The following is a 15,018-nucleotide window of genomic DNA, read 5'->3' on the forward strand; positions in this document are numbered from 1 at the left end:
TGTGTGTTAGCATAAAACTCGAAAACGGAATGATATTTTTCTACATTTTTTTTTTTTTAAATGTGGATGAATAGCTTCGTCGGGTTCTCTTTTATTTTATTTTCAAATAAAAAATTGGAAAAATAGAGAGAAAATTATTTTAAAAAAAGATGTTTTTTCGAGTGTTTATTGAAGTGTGGAAGAAGAAAACAACAAATGAATGTATATTTCCTCTCTTCTCACTCACAGCGCTCTCAATGCTTTATGTGTATTGAATTCATTTACGTTGAACGCGTTCATTTACAATACACATAAAGCATTGAGAGCGCTGTAAGTGAGAAGAGATAAACTATCTGTGTGAATTGTACAGTAGTTTAACTCTTCATACACACAGCGCTCTCAATGCTTTATGTGTATTGTAAATGAACGCGTTCAACGTAAATGAATTCAATACACATTGTTTGCATGCACGTGTTTTGTGCCAAAGTGTGGTTAAGTTTATACACATTGTAACATATTTTTTTTTTGCAGGAATTCACATTCAATTTTTGGATTTACGGATTTTTAAATTCGGTTTCCATTAAATCAGTTAGGATTTCGTGTGTTCATTAAATACGAAAGTGTTCGGCGCGATTAAATCAGTTCGGATAAAATGTGTTCATTAAATGCAAAAGTGTTCGGAGCGATTTTAAAATTCGGTTTCCATTAAATCAGTTCGGATGAAATGAAATGAACCAACAAATGAAGATAAAATTGAACTTCCATTGCAACAAATATACGAAGCAGTTGGATTGGCATTGGATGAGTGTGATGCATCGAATTCTCAAAATGTTCCAACTTCAACCCCAAAAAAGACGCATGAATCGAAATCTGCGTCTTTTTTGGGGTTGAAGTTGAAATATTTTGTGTCAAACAAAGAACAAAATCGATTGGATGCACTTAATCGGAAAAATAAACGAAATAAAATAGTTCGTGTCATTTCTGGCTTTGGGAAAAACGGAGAAAATTTGAATAAGATTAAAACGATGTATCGTTCTTGCAACGATGAAGAAATTGATCTCGAAATTTTGTTATGTTTGATAATAAGTGGTCATATTGTTATTAATACACACAAAGAAACACTTGCAATGAAAAATGCCAAATAAATGACTTGATGCTTAAACATGTATTGAATTGCATGTAAATTTAGTGAATAATTTTAACAAAATCAAACGAAAATGACTTAAATTTAATGTAAAATTAGTTCATAAGCGTTCATAAGTGAATCAAACTAATGAAAAATTCCAAATAAATAAATTATATGATTCCTTGACTCACCAACCGGTTTTGTTCATATTTTCGATTTCGAACAGTATTGAACGATAAATTGTTAGTAAAATTGATTGCATACCAATGAGTAGAACCAAGCGTCCACAATTATTTGATGTAATCGGCGATAGCTTAATGGTTTTGAATCATATGAGTGTTTTTGTGTGAATGAAATATGTTTTTACATACACCTGCAAATATTTTCCCACGCTCTCGAGCAATAACTTCAATTTCATATTTGAATATCAGTGGAAAAAAAACACAGTAAGGTATGCAATGTTATTTGACTGGTTGATGTTAATGGTGAAATAAATGTTGAAAAGACTCAAATAAATGGCCCAAAGTAATTTTGTTTATGGAACATGTGATGGATAGAACATTCCAACAAAACAACGTACGCAAAAAAGATGACCGAAAAACTGTAGTACGAAGCAAGAACGCATGAATAATTGACGTGAATCCATTAATATAATTGTTTGCATTTAATTCATAACTCTCGCCCGCTCTTTTTCTATAAATGTCATTCGGTGCATTCATTTCCATATATTACATGTGAAGTGTAATGTTCTCCGTGGTGCGCATTCATCGTAACAACTAGTATATTTTTTATCACTTGACATTTATTATATGATTGCAAATTCTATGTGTATTTCTTTTTTTTTTTTCAGTCGAAGACCCCATCTCTCTGGCTGTGCTACATGAGAACATATTGGAAAATGTTCATCTACGGTGGGATATTAAAATTGTTGGGCGATTGTTGCGCGTTGATTGGTCCAATTTCAATTTCCCAAATTGTTGAATATATTCAACAAAATTTGAACGAAGCATCGTCGTCGACGATGGCAGCTACAAGCGCATCGTCACCATTGAAAAATATAAAATTATCTAATGCAATCAATGGTACGGATGCTATGGCATCAATTACGCATTCTGATATGATGAGTACGACGGCAATGGCAGCAGCCCAAGCGGTGAACGATGCGATAAAAACCAGGTCAAACAGTAATTACGATGTGCCATTATCAGCTTCAGCACTGTCATCGTCGTCGTCGTGGTCACCGTTGGGATATTGGATGTCAGCTGCGCAATTGATAAATGAAAATACGGAAATTTACTATCCAACTTGGTCGGAATTGATGGAAAATGGTTGGATAATGGCTTTATTGGTGTTATTGGCAACATTGGCACAGGGCACTTTTTCACAAGCATCAACGCACATTGTGAACATGATTGGAATACGGATACGCACTAGTTTACAGAGTTTGGTCTATCGCAAAACATTGTTGATTAGTTCGAGTTGTTTTACCGCACCAAATTCATTTGATTGTAATGAAAGCATTGCAAACCAACACTGTTCAAATGACAGAGAAAATAGCAATGCTTCCATTTCTACAGATGTACCAAACAATGAAACAACAACGCCGGACAACGGCCATGACAACGACAACAACACAACAGACACTGAAGCAGCAACACGAGCAATGGACGACAAAACAAAAACCGATTCAATGGACATCGACAACAAATCGGCTCAACAACGGTTGCACGAACAAACAACGATCATTGATACGGGAACAATAACAAACTTAATGTCTGAAGACGCAATTAATGTAATGTCATTTTTTTATATCGCCCATTATTTTTGGGCGATCCCATTGAAGGTTTGTTTTTCTCTCTCTTTTTTTCTCGTGTATTCAATTGATATTGATACCATGAATGTCATTCGTGTGAGATAGTGAGCGTGGGTGAGTATATTGGTGCGTGTTGCCTCCATTGAGTTTAGCCGAGATTTGTTTCTTTCGTGTATTCACTTGGATATTATTCTCTTTGATCAGATGACACACACACATGCACAAAGTTCAGACTCCTTTGATTGCACATTGACTATGCGGTTGAAAAAGCAAAAATTCAAAGTGACCATTAGTTTAAGTGGTATTTTCGTTCATTGTAGATTTTCATTGTGTATCGTGGTCATCGTCTTCACATAAAAAAGAGCTGAGCTTTATGGATTTCATTGCACCTGAGTAGATAAGAGTAGTTAGAAAAAGTGCAAATGAATTTTCAACCCCAAAATTCAATCACTTCGATTCTAGGCAACCAAACAACAATAAAAACGCACACACAAAACACTCTCCTGCGTCACTGAAATTATAATGGACCAATATTAATTTCATTTAATTATTATTGCACAGATTGCTTTCTGTATGTATCTATTGTATCAGATGCTTGGGATCAGCGCCATAATCGGTTCAACTGTATGCATTGTGACAATGATTCCATTACAGTTTTTCATTGGCAAAAAGATGTCGAACAATGCAAAACTAACGGCGGTAAGTTATTTTGGAGAGTACGAGGTAGTGCTCTCATGTAGATGCATTCTAATGGCATATTTTACTTAACATTAATTCGTACATTGCATTAGTTTGGCAGTGAAAATTCATCAACATTGCCAAAAAAGCGATGTCTAGAGAGGAATGATGCTACTCAATAAAGGCTAGAGAGGGAGAGGGAGTGAGAAAAGGAGATGAAAATGTACAGATTTCAATGTTCACTATGTCAAAGTGACTTATCTCATTATTTTTTATCATTATCATAATGTTTTTGACTCATATAATGCGATATATTTCATGACATGAGTTTGGAGCTTATCTGTGTCTTCCTCTCTCTCTCTCGCTCTCAATTTTTCTTTCATTTAGGTTCCATTTCATGTAGTATATGTATTTTTTCTCCCGCATTCTTTGGATTTTTCATTTTTACTGTCAATATTTTGTGCTCTTGCACTTTTAACCCGATTTTTCGTCGGTTTTTTTCTCTCGGTGGAATGTGATGCTTTTGTAATTGAGTTCATGTGAAAACAGTTCAAGCATGTGCACACATCACACATTTATTCGTTATCTCTCAACGCTCATTGAGCTGAACAGAGTTTTCCAGAGATTATTATGTGTACTTTTTTTGTCGTGAAAATGGCAATTCTAGTTTATAAAATGAGTCACGTTTTTGGGCAACTATTTTGAATGAACAAACAAAAGTTGAACAAAGTATACTCCGTCAATTATTAAAACAAACTATTGCGATTAATTTCAATATTTGTTGCACACTTGGACCACATTCAATGAAATTGATTATGAATGCATGACAATGGCAGAATTGGTGATAAGAAAATGATCCGATGCCATTAATTCATTACTTAAATTAAGAAATGAAGCAAAAAGCATTTAAAATTCGTTATAATTTCGACGTTTAGTCAAATACCGACGAGCGTTTGGGTCGAATCAGTGAATTGTTGATGGGCATTAAAATTATCAAGCTAAATGCATGGGAAACGGTATTCACGGAGAAAATTGAAAAAAGTCGAGAAAATGAATTGAAATGCTTGGACAAGGACTCAATTTATTGGACATTAATGAGTGAGTGACATACAATTTTCTCCCTTTTTCTGGTGTCAATCAAGCACAATACAAAGTTGCATTCTAATTCCAGCATTTCTAACCCATCTGTCGTCAATAATCATAACATTTGTGACATTTGCTGTCTTCTTATCGATTGAACATAATGACATGACCGACAAATTTACAACGGGACGAGTTTTTGCTGCTCTTGCACTATTCAATCAATTGACAGTGCCGCTTTTTATATTCCCGATAACAATTCCGATGATAATATCGGCCATTGTAAGTACACGTCGAATTGAACGATTTTTGCATCATGAGGCCGAAGTGCAAAAGGAATTTGAAGGTATACGGAATATGGCGCATGTGATGAGTCGAAGTGATGCATCGCTTGATGTGTTCGAAATCGATGAAAATGAAGGCCAAACCATTGATGGACAATCGAATGATGATTCAAACAATGATGATAACATCCAAGGTTTGCAAACAAATGAAGCGCTTTTGTTATCATCGAAGAAATCCCATTCGAATAAAATGCATTTAAATTCGACAAACATTGCAACCACCTCGAGTGTCATGCCAAACAATGAATTTCCATTCAGCAATAATGACTTCTATTTACAAGATATTTATGAAAATCAATGTTGTGATGAGCAACAGGCGATAAAATCAATGCAACGAAATGGTGTACATCGTACATTTAATGCCAGCATAAAATTGAAGAAAAACAATAAAATCAGTGAGAGCATGAAAATCGATCGAAATCGTTCACGTCAAAAATCATTGACAATTTCCGAAATTCAAATGCAAATACCAAATGAATTGGTAATCAGCATACGAAATGCAGTGTTTTCATGGCAACGGCCACAACAAGAGGAACAACAACGGGACAGCAACAGCAGCATTGAACAACTTAAATCACCATTGCGCATCGATCGACTTGAGATACCAAGAGGTAATTTCACTTCATTTTATGCCATATTTTGTACTCACAAAGCATAGACACATACACGATAGATAGAGAGAACATAAAAAAAGATAGAGAAAATACAATAAATCAATCTAGAATCTTTCGATTTAATCAAACATGGAAAACTTAGCAATATAATTGAATCGCAAAATTTGAATCGAATCCACAATGGCTCAATAACAATTTCTCTGAATTTACAATGTATACATATACAATATACATAGACTATTAAACTTCTCATAACGATTTATCAAAAGTTATCGAGAGCTTCGGGCTTATTCTCACAGCATGACAATTGCAATATAATTCACAATTTCATCATCTCCAAATGAAATCGAAATGTTCATGTAATTTTGAAAACGCAATTAAAAGTAGCCCTAGATGTGGAAACATCATTAGTCAAAATTGCAATGCAATTGAACTTGAAGACAAGAGTGTATTGAAGACTTGGAGCGTAAAATTTAATCACTCTATATATTTGCTTTGATTCTTGGTCCTTGATTCACTATCTCACTCTGTCTTTTCTTATTTATCTTATTCCGTCTTCTGTCGACATTGTGCACAAAATGTAGGAAAATTGACTGTGATTGTTGGAAAGAGTGGAAGTGGCAAAACTTCATTGCTGGCGGCAATATTGAAGGAAATGCGTTTAGTATCTGGAGAGCTGATTTGGAATAAGTAAGTAATCTACTATTGGAATTGTAAACTGTCTGATTGAATTCAGCTATGAATATATATATCTACATTCGATGAATAACGATGGTGGTAAAGCGATTCGGAGTTATGACATTTAACCTAATAAATTTATCATTAATATATTCATTGAATGGTATTTTTTCTCCTAACTCAAAATGATAAGCAAAAAAAATTCTACTATTTTATTAATATCATTTTATTTCACACAAAAACAGATATGCGACAATTGCTTATGTCGGTCAAACGCCATGGCTGATGAAAACAACGATACGAGAGAACATTTTATTTGGTGAAACGTATCGGCCACGTCGTTACGAAAAGGTTCTGATGTCATGTGCCTTAAAGGAAGATCTTCGTTGTTTGCCGGAAGGAGATTTGACCGAAATCGGCACAAATAGCATAAATTTATCAGGCGGACAAAAGAGCCGCATTGCCATCGCTCGTGCACTGTATTCATCGTCAAATGTTGTCATTATGGTAAAAGATGTGCACATCAAAATCCACAACCAACACATTCGAATAATTGGAGCTTTTCTTCTTTTTTTTTGCATCTCTTTTTTATACGATTGACTTTCCGCCTGTCTGACGATGATAATATCGGAACACAATTTCAACGGAAAAAAATACATTTTTTTTGCCTCTCATCTTTGTTGTAACTTACTTGCAAAATAAAAAACATGGGCATTAAAGGATGATCCGCTCTCATCATTGGATAATGAATTATCATCATGGATATTCGATAACAGTATAAAGAATATGCTTTTAAAGCATCAACGCACCGTTATCCTTGTCACACAAAAAACGAATCTAGTTCACCACAGCGATTATGTAAATATTTTATTAGTAAACGATTTCTCACAAGCCTGAATGTGTTTTGCCCTGTCTGTCTCTCTTTTTTAAATATGCTAACACACACACACACGTACAAAGACCCAAGCATATTGAGATCGAGAGAGATGGAGACAGTTATTGAACAGAATGTTGATTTCTTTACTTTTTTTCTCGATTTCTCCAATTTCTAATCTCTTTCTTTTCAATTCGCCTTTTTATATACATCGCGGCTTATTTTTTTTTTTTGAAAAAAAAAAAAAAAAATGAAATGCAATTGACTTGGATTCATCACATTTTGAATAATATCTGGGAAACAACAACAACAATGATAACAATAACATTGCTAACGATGACGATTTACATACATTCAACATCGTCCAAACTGTCATACATACTCACAATCAACCACACTGCCGTAAAATCCAGATTATTTCGATGGAAAATAACAGTATACGAGCAAAAGGAACTTATCGAGTCATTGAAAGCAAGGATTACGAACTGATTCAAGAGTGGAACACGATAATAGCCAAGGAAAATGCAAAAGATGAAAACGTTTGGTATACCATTTTCGATTTTGTTATGATGGTTTATATTTTCGTATTATTATTCGGGATGGGATGAAATCATAACACAAATCTGAATTCAGTGCAGTGTTGTTGAGAGTTGCTCTTTGCCAGCATTTTGAATTAATTCATGAGAATGTTTTTTTTTTGTTGTTGTTTGGCCAATAGCACAAGGACAGCGCGTGAACGATGGAAACTTTTTAAGAATATCTCAAAAATCGGATTACAACGACATACAACCAACGATGAAAACGAGGTGCGAAACGAATCCATTTTAAGTTTCATTCTATTTGGAAATCGATTTTCATTTATAAAATATGAACTTCATCCACTCTTCCACCCCATTCCCTCATAGACTCAACCGACTGGAAGCAAACGAAAGCCAAGTTTATATGGATCCAGGCATTTAACATACGATATTCCCTTTCCATTGGACGAATGTAATATCGATGAGATTGAAATTCGACGACGACCATCCAGACGGCATCCGAATCAATCACTCTTTGCGCGAATTTCGTCGCGTAAAAAATCACCATTGCGTACCAATTCGTTAAACGTACGCGAACACAGAATGGATCGCATGCCAGTAACACGAAATATTTCATCTCCATCAACGATGCAACATCCCATCAACAACCATCGGTATGACGAATGCAATCGATTTTTATGTCTCGTGCCACAGAACCATTTTTCAAACAAAAACAAGTGTCTTCAAACAAATTCACTGGCTTTTTTTTACATGCACCACCAATTATAAATCTCTTGACATATGCTTCATAATGGCGCATCACTTTGCTCTGCCATCTATTGAATTGACTATTTTTTGGATCCTTTTTTTCATCAGGCCATCAACCATCGAGGCGATGCGTAATTTTGATTTTCGACAATTTTTGAGTCGCATGTCATTCAAACGGAAAAATAATCTTAGCCGGAAAAATTCATCTCTTGCAAAACCATTAAGTGCAGCAAATTCCATACGGTAAGCATTTTCTGTGTGCTGAAGATGAAGGAAATGAATTCTATTTTCCATTCATAATATTTAAATGCAAAATTTTATTGACGCTTGCACTATCTGCAAAATATTACAAACGATGACAAAATGAAAGTGAGTGTCAGCACTTTTTATATTTCATTAAAAATCAGATCAAAAACAGGTTTTTTTTTTTCACTACCTTTCGAGAAAATCCACATTTTTTCAACCGGAGTGCTCACTGTTTGAGCTTTGTGTGGTTTATTTAGCACAGTTTCTCAAATTTAAGTTTCATTAAAAATGCAATCGTTTTTAGCAAAATGCACAACGCATAAGATACCTATAGCAAAATCAAGCACAGGAAAACAAAAAAAATGTTCTATATCGCTGCCATTTTTTTTTCTCAATTTGGTTTCATTTTTTTTTTGTGGGAGACAATTACAGAAGTCCAACAATGACCATGGATAATAGCAGACCTGTTAAACGGATTATGTCAACTATATCTAAGCACAGCGAAGAAACGGAAGACGATGAAATATGTTCAGGTAAATTTATGAATAATTAACGAGGAATTTAAAATGGCGAATAAAAAGGAAGAGAGATTTGAGTGCGCTTCTTCCGGTGCCATCGTCAATGTGTAAACGCGTACGATGATCGCATTGTTATCCCTCTTGTAAGTTTTTACTTTCTCTCTCATTTAATGTGTGTTCGGTTTAAAAAAAAACTGTTATTTTAAGCTTTTGGTTGATAAGTGTACGTGGGCGCGGTGTGTGGATAGAAAAAGAGAAAGTATATATTCAGCACTTGTTTTAATGTCCTATCGAAAGAGCTTATGTTAAAATCGCGCGCCCCACATTCAACATACATCCGCACAAGGCATATGCAAATATCCAGTGAATTCACACATACACAGCAGTCACATTGGGATTTATGTAAATGGGGTCCGATTTTTTTTCTTTTCGGACGGCATTTATACAAAGCGTATAAAATATTCGTGCAATGAAATTCAAACTAAACAGATTTCACCAAGAGCAAAAAAAAATTATTTATACATTGTTTAGGGCTGAAAGTGTTTTGTATTTTTTTTTCATTTCGATGGTTCTCATGGTTGAAGGTGATGCCCAACGGGTCCATCTCTTAAAGCCGGTGTTACGCAAATATGCTATGCATTTTGGGTTTCATTGTGTGAACCGAATTTTGAATGCGACAAACAACTCGCCAACAATCGAATGATATTATACATTTATGGTCATTCAGGCCGTAAACTAGGAGATGCCATGGAAGAGATGCACGGAGAGAGAGAGAAAGAAACACATTCAGCACATTTTATTACAAACAATGGATTTTCGGTGGATAAATTTATTGTTTTTGTACATTACAGATTACAACAATGAGGAAAATAATCAGGAAATATCCAATCGGTTAATATACGATGAAGAGAGAAAATATGGCAAAATTCCAGCGAAAATTTATTTATTGTATTTAAAGTCTTGCGGTTTATGGACGATTGGTGTTTTTTGTGCAAGCGCAATGGGATGGCAAGCAACGAAAATTTATCTAGATATTTGGCTAAGGGATTGGACCGATGTTGAGCAGACAAATCGCTTCACTGATGTACGTATACACATACAAACTCAAACATTTTACAATATATGTATAGATTTTTCTGTTGTGATCGCGGCGTGCGAACAATTGCGTTATTTCACTGTCTCCATCTATATTTCCCTCCCGTCTCTCTCCATCCTTTTTGTCGCTACTCTTCCTCTTTTCTGTTCGAGCACCGTGACAAATTGTGTTTGTTTAATTTCCCTCATTCCGGAAATCGATTTTATGTACTTGTTTGCCAACCAACACGCTTCATATATACAGACACTGTCCAATCATGGCATTGGTTTGGAGGGCTATTCGATTGAACTAATATTTTGATTGTAACTGGCTTTTCTATCGAAATCTATAAATTAACTTGTTTCAGTATATATGTGTTCATTCATTTTTTTCATCTTCTCATTTTATGTTTCTCTTTTATTTTCACAGATTTCATATTATTTTGGCGTTTACGGTTTGTTATCGGCAATATGCGTAGGTTTTTCGATGATCTCAGTGCCCTTCGCACAATATGCTGGTGCAAAAGCACGACGTTCACTTCACGAACAATTATTGCAGTCAATTGTAAAAAAATCAATATATTTTTTTCAAACAATGCCATTTGGCCGGATGATGAATCGTTTCAGTTCAGACATGGCTGTTATTGATAAAGTAAATTTATTACGAAATGCCGCAGTGTAAGACCGCCACTTTTTTCCACTTTATTGACTTATGTCCCGGTTTTGTGTTCTTCTCTCCCCATTTTTTTTTCGCATGCATTTTTTGACAGAAAATCGCCGCAACAAGTCAACGACTATTACAATTTGTGCTGTTGTGTCTGTGCTCGATTTTATTGAATGCTGTCGTTACGCCATGGTTTATTTTATTGACGTTACCCATTTGCGGTGCCTATTATGTTGTACAAAAATTCTACCGTTACTCATCGAGGTAATCTCTTTTTGATCACTTTCATCTCTTGGCGAGTCTCTTGATCACAATGGAGCCATTTCACAAACAATTTTTTTTTTCTAATTTAAATTCCATCATTGACCTCAATTTCTTCGTTGAATGCACCATCAATCAATTTAGAAGAAAATAATAATAATCGTTTACTTTGCATTTTACAAATTCAATTAATTTTTCCAAGTATGTACTTGAGATTGCGAAATTAAAACCAATTGATTCTGGTACATATATATGCTTGATTTTTTAAATTAATACAAAAAAAAACAACGTATTGGTGGAAATTTACTGAAGAGGAAAAAGGTTTTATATTACTTTTGTTAGCAAGTGCTTTTAAAACAGCTTGAATTAACAATTGATTGATTTTCATGTAGGAACAAATACTTTACATCGCCAATTTTACATCTTTTGATGTTTCAAGTTCTTTTACTTTAAAGCTGCTTTTTTTTGTTCATTGTTTTGTGATGCAATCGATAGAGAGTTGCAGCGCTTGGAAAGTATTACAAGCTCACCAATTTTAACGCATTTTTCGGAGACGATACAAGGTGTTGCAACTATTAGAGCGTACAATCAAGAGTCCAGATTCATGGAAATGCTGCTTAAGCGAATGGAAGCTAACAACATTGCTGTTATTATGCAAAACACAAGCAACCGATGGCTAGGCATCGCACTGGTATGTACACATATTGAATATATTTGCACTAAACCACTTAAATAATAAAGAACCTTCAGCTTGAACATGCTGTACAGTGGTTCGATTTTGACATTTTTTCAAGAATCGAAAATCGTACCCCTATAACCTCTGTAGGAAGGTCATAGAAACATGACTATAACAACGAATTCGAAAAAAAATGATTTTTGGTGATGCGCGGTTCCAGGTGGTTTTTTAAAAAAAATCAAATTTTGATGAATTTTGAGCACTTTAAAAATTCAATAAAAAATGGTCCACCGGGGGTTTTTTGGCAAGAGAAAGCCGAATCTGGCGTTAATTTTGCAATACAAATAATTTTCGACACTTTTTTCATGAAAAAATCACAAAAAATGTGGAATTTTGTATTGAAGTTTGATGTTATTGCCTGTTTGATGTTGTAATGTTATGAAACTTTGCACAGAATGTTTTTTCTGCAAAAAAAAATATACCGAAAGTTTGATCAAATTTCAATACAAATTCTTATTTTCGAAAATGTTTAATGTGAGATACACTTAATTTGTATTGAAATTTAATCAAACTTTCGGTATATTATTTTTTGCAGAAAAAACATTCCGTGCAAAGTGATTTTTTCATGAAAAAAGTGTCGAAAATTATTTGTATTGCAAAATTAACGCCAGATTCGGCTTTCTCGTGCCAAAAAAACCCCGGTGGACCATTTTTTATTGAATTTTTAAAGTGCTCAAAATTCATCAAAATTTGATTTTTTTAAGAAAACCACCTGGAACCGCGCATCACCAAAAATCATTTTTTTCGAATTCGTTGTTATAGTCATGTTTCTATGACCTTCCTACAGAGGTTTTAGGGGTACGATTTTTGATTCTTGAAAAAATGTCAAAATCGAACCACTCTACTGTACAGAGACATGAATTACATCTCTCATTTGACACTTTTCGAACTTGAATTTTATTCACAAAAGTTTGAAAATTAAAAGTATCTTTTACTGTTTGCATTAAACACATTTTAAATAAGATTATACGAAGCCTTTATTTAGACGTAGAATTTGTCCAATGTATCCACTGCTAAAGATCTTGAAAATGTATATTAAAAATAAGAACATTACTATAAGATGAACTTTTTCGTACTACAAGCCGTAATTCTTCTGTGTTTATTTCTATGAAAAGAGTATCGTATTGATTGAATTTACAAAAAATTGCGAATATTACATATGTAGAACAATGCAATTTGCACAACGCATCGTTTTTATCTGTTTGAATATTTTTCAGAAAGTTATTATCTTAGTTATTATTAAATAAGTGTGATAAAATTTGCTTAAAAAATGTTAATTTTATGGCCAGACGACGGATACAATCCAAGGTATATAATGAGCAACGCGCGTGTAAATGCCGGGCAATTCCAAAGCACAACTATAGCCAAAACTAACGATACCAACTATTGTGGCTTCATTCGGATCATTGTTGGGGATATGTGTAAGTGGACCTCCACTATCTCCTTGGCAAGCATCCCTTATAAAAGGGTCTTGTCCATCTGGATCATGTGCGCAGTACTGACCGTCATCAAGGCCATCCCGAAAAGCCGTTTGATTCTTCAGTGCAAAATGATTCAAATAGGTTGCGTTGCATTCACTTAATGGCATTGTATTAATCGCAATCTTAAGTAACAAATCTGATTGAGAGTCACGATCTAAAGTTAAAAATATAGAGACCGAATAAGGTGGATTAATGTAATGTGCAGAAAAATAAAGTATTTTATACTGAATGAGTTCAACCTCCAGGAATAGTGTTGCCCCAGCCGGTCACAATTAGTTTTGTACGATTATCGATATCACCCATATCTGTGTACAAGCATGCCGGTCTAATGTTGTCGTTGAATAAAATTCTATTTCTGAGTTGAAGCAATGCAATATCGTTCTTATACGTTCTCATCGAATAATTTGGATGTCGTATGATATTCTGAAAAAAGAAAATAGCAACGTTAAGAAAGAGTAATGTTATACAATAAATTTTGAATGTGTATTACTTACTTTTATATAATATTCTATTTGGTAATTTGATGCAGATTCATCGGCTCGATTTACCTATTTTGAAAATGGTTAAAAAAATATTTCAAACAAAGCACTTCAAATGGACTGTGTATATGAATATCACTCACTTTTCCCAATCGCACTAATACCGGTGGATATGCGCTTGTGCAATGTGCAGCCGTCATTATATAGCGCTCCGATATTATGGTACCGCCGCATCTGAAACTAATTTTCAAACCAGCGACGTAAACTAAAGCAGCCTTTTCATAAAAGTAAAATGCGTTCAATTTTTCGAAAATAAATAAAAAAATGAAAAATCAATCTCACCATCCAGGGGAATTCACCCTCTTCTGCCAAATCGCCTTGTGTAAGATATGATGTTACACGTTGAACTGTGGGAAATTGACTGCATGCTAATTTCGAAACAAAAATCAAATGAAATTACAATTACTGACGTCAGGCGCTGAAATGAAGCGTCAGCAATAGAAGTGATTGTTATAGTTTTAAAAACACTTCCACTGTTACAAACAATATTAAAGTCACTTGTATTGTTTTCACTCCATTTCAGTGCCTGACGTCAGCCAGATTAGCGGAAATATCTGGGTGACAATATCCAAATATATTCTCTGTTTTTATTTCTTTTTTCCTTCTAAGAAATATGCAGTTGCCAAGTTTTCTTTTTGACTTTCTTTTGGATTAATTTAAAATAACAATAGTTACCATATTTGGCTTTTGAAATGTTCTCATATTCCAATAGAAATTTGGCTATTTCCTTGTAACCTAAAATGGTTTGTGATTAAACTTAACGTTTTTTTTATTTCGAAGTGTCTAGTCAAATTATTCTCTTCTAAAGCCTTTTCACGTGGCGTTTTTTTTTATTTAAAATTGTCTGGCAAATTTACCTGTTGCTAGCTCTAGCGGAGTTTGATTTCTCTCATTTCGAGCATTTATATTCGCTTCATGTTGAGCCAGATATTTGACTGTATCTTTATGACCTAAAAATCACGAAAAGTAATGGAAATAAACTTCATTTAAAATATTTATTCTTAATTTGGAAAAATGAACAATTACC

At 34.2% G+C, this 15,018-nt stretch overlaps 2 protein-coding genes across 2 annotated transcripts; one reads left to right on the plus strand and one right to left on the minus strand.

Annotated features, from left to right (window-relative positions):
- The first annotated feature begins 498 nt into the window (after positions 1-498).
- LOC116348973 (ATP-binding cassette sub-family C member Sur-like) lies at positions 499-12,143 on the plus strand. The gene is made up of 19 exons (XM_031780220.1): positions 499-1,861; positions 1,956-2,610; positions 2,641-2,948; positions 3,480-3,617; positions 4,532-4,694; positions 4,768-5,631; positions 6,219-6,324; positions 6,558-6,819; positions 7,033-7,170; positions 7,600-7,730; positions 7,905-7,992; positions 8,092-8,378; positions 8,581-8,715; positions 9,151-9,251; positions 10,088-10,320; positions 10,741-10,962; positions 11,081-11,238; positions 11,731-11,926; positions 12,132-12,143. The coding sequence occupies exons 1-19, from the start codon at positions 1,850-1,852 to the stop codon at positions 12,141-12,143; spliced, it is 4,209 nt and encodes a 1,402-aa protein (XP_031636080.1). The 5' UTR covers positions 499-1,849.
- Positions 12,144-13,007: 864 nt separating this feature from the next.
- LOC116348974 (serine protease persephone-like) lies at positions 13,008-14,941 on the minus strand (the record flags this gene model as incomplete). The annotated part of the gene is made up of 7 exons (XM_031780221.1): positions 13,008-13,606; positions 13,692-13,875; positions 13,947-14,000; positions 14,075-14,206; positions 14,274-14,359; positions 14,667-14,726; positions 14,849-14,941. Coding segments are annotated over 7 exons (965 nt in total), but the record flags the coding sequence as incomplete, so codon positions are not given.
- Between the last annotated feature and the right edge of the window lie 77 nt (positions 14,942-15,018).

This window comes from Contarinia nasturtii, unplaced genomic scaffold, assembly GCF_009176525.2.
Source record: "Contarinia nasturtii isolate CC-2019 unplaced genomic scaffold, AAFC_CNas_1.1 Cnas_scaffold_2729, whole genome shotgun sequence".
In the NCBI taxonomy this organism is placed as follows: domain Eukaryota; kingdom Metazoa; phylum Arthropoda; class Insecta; order Diptera; family Cecidomyiidae; genus Contarinia; species Contarinia nasturtii.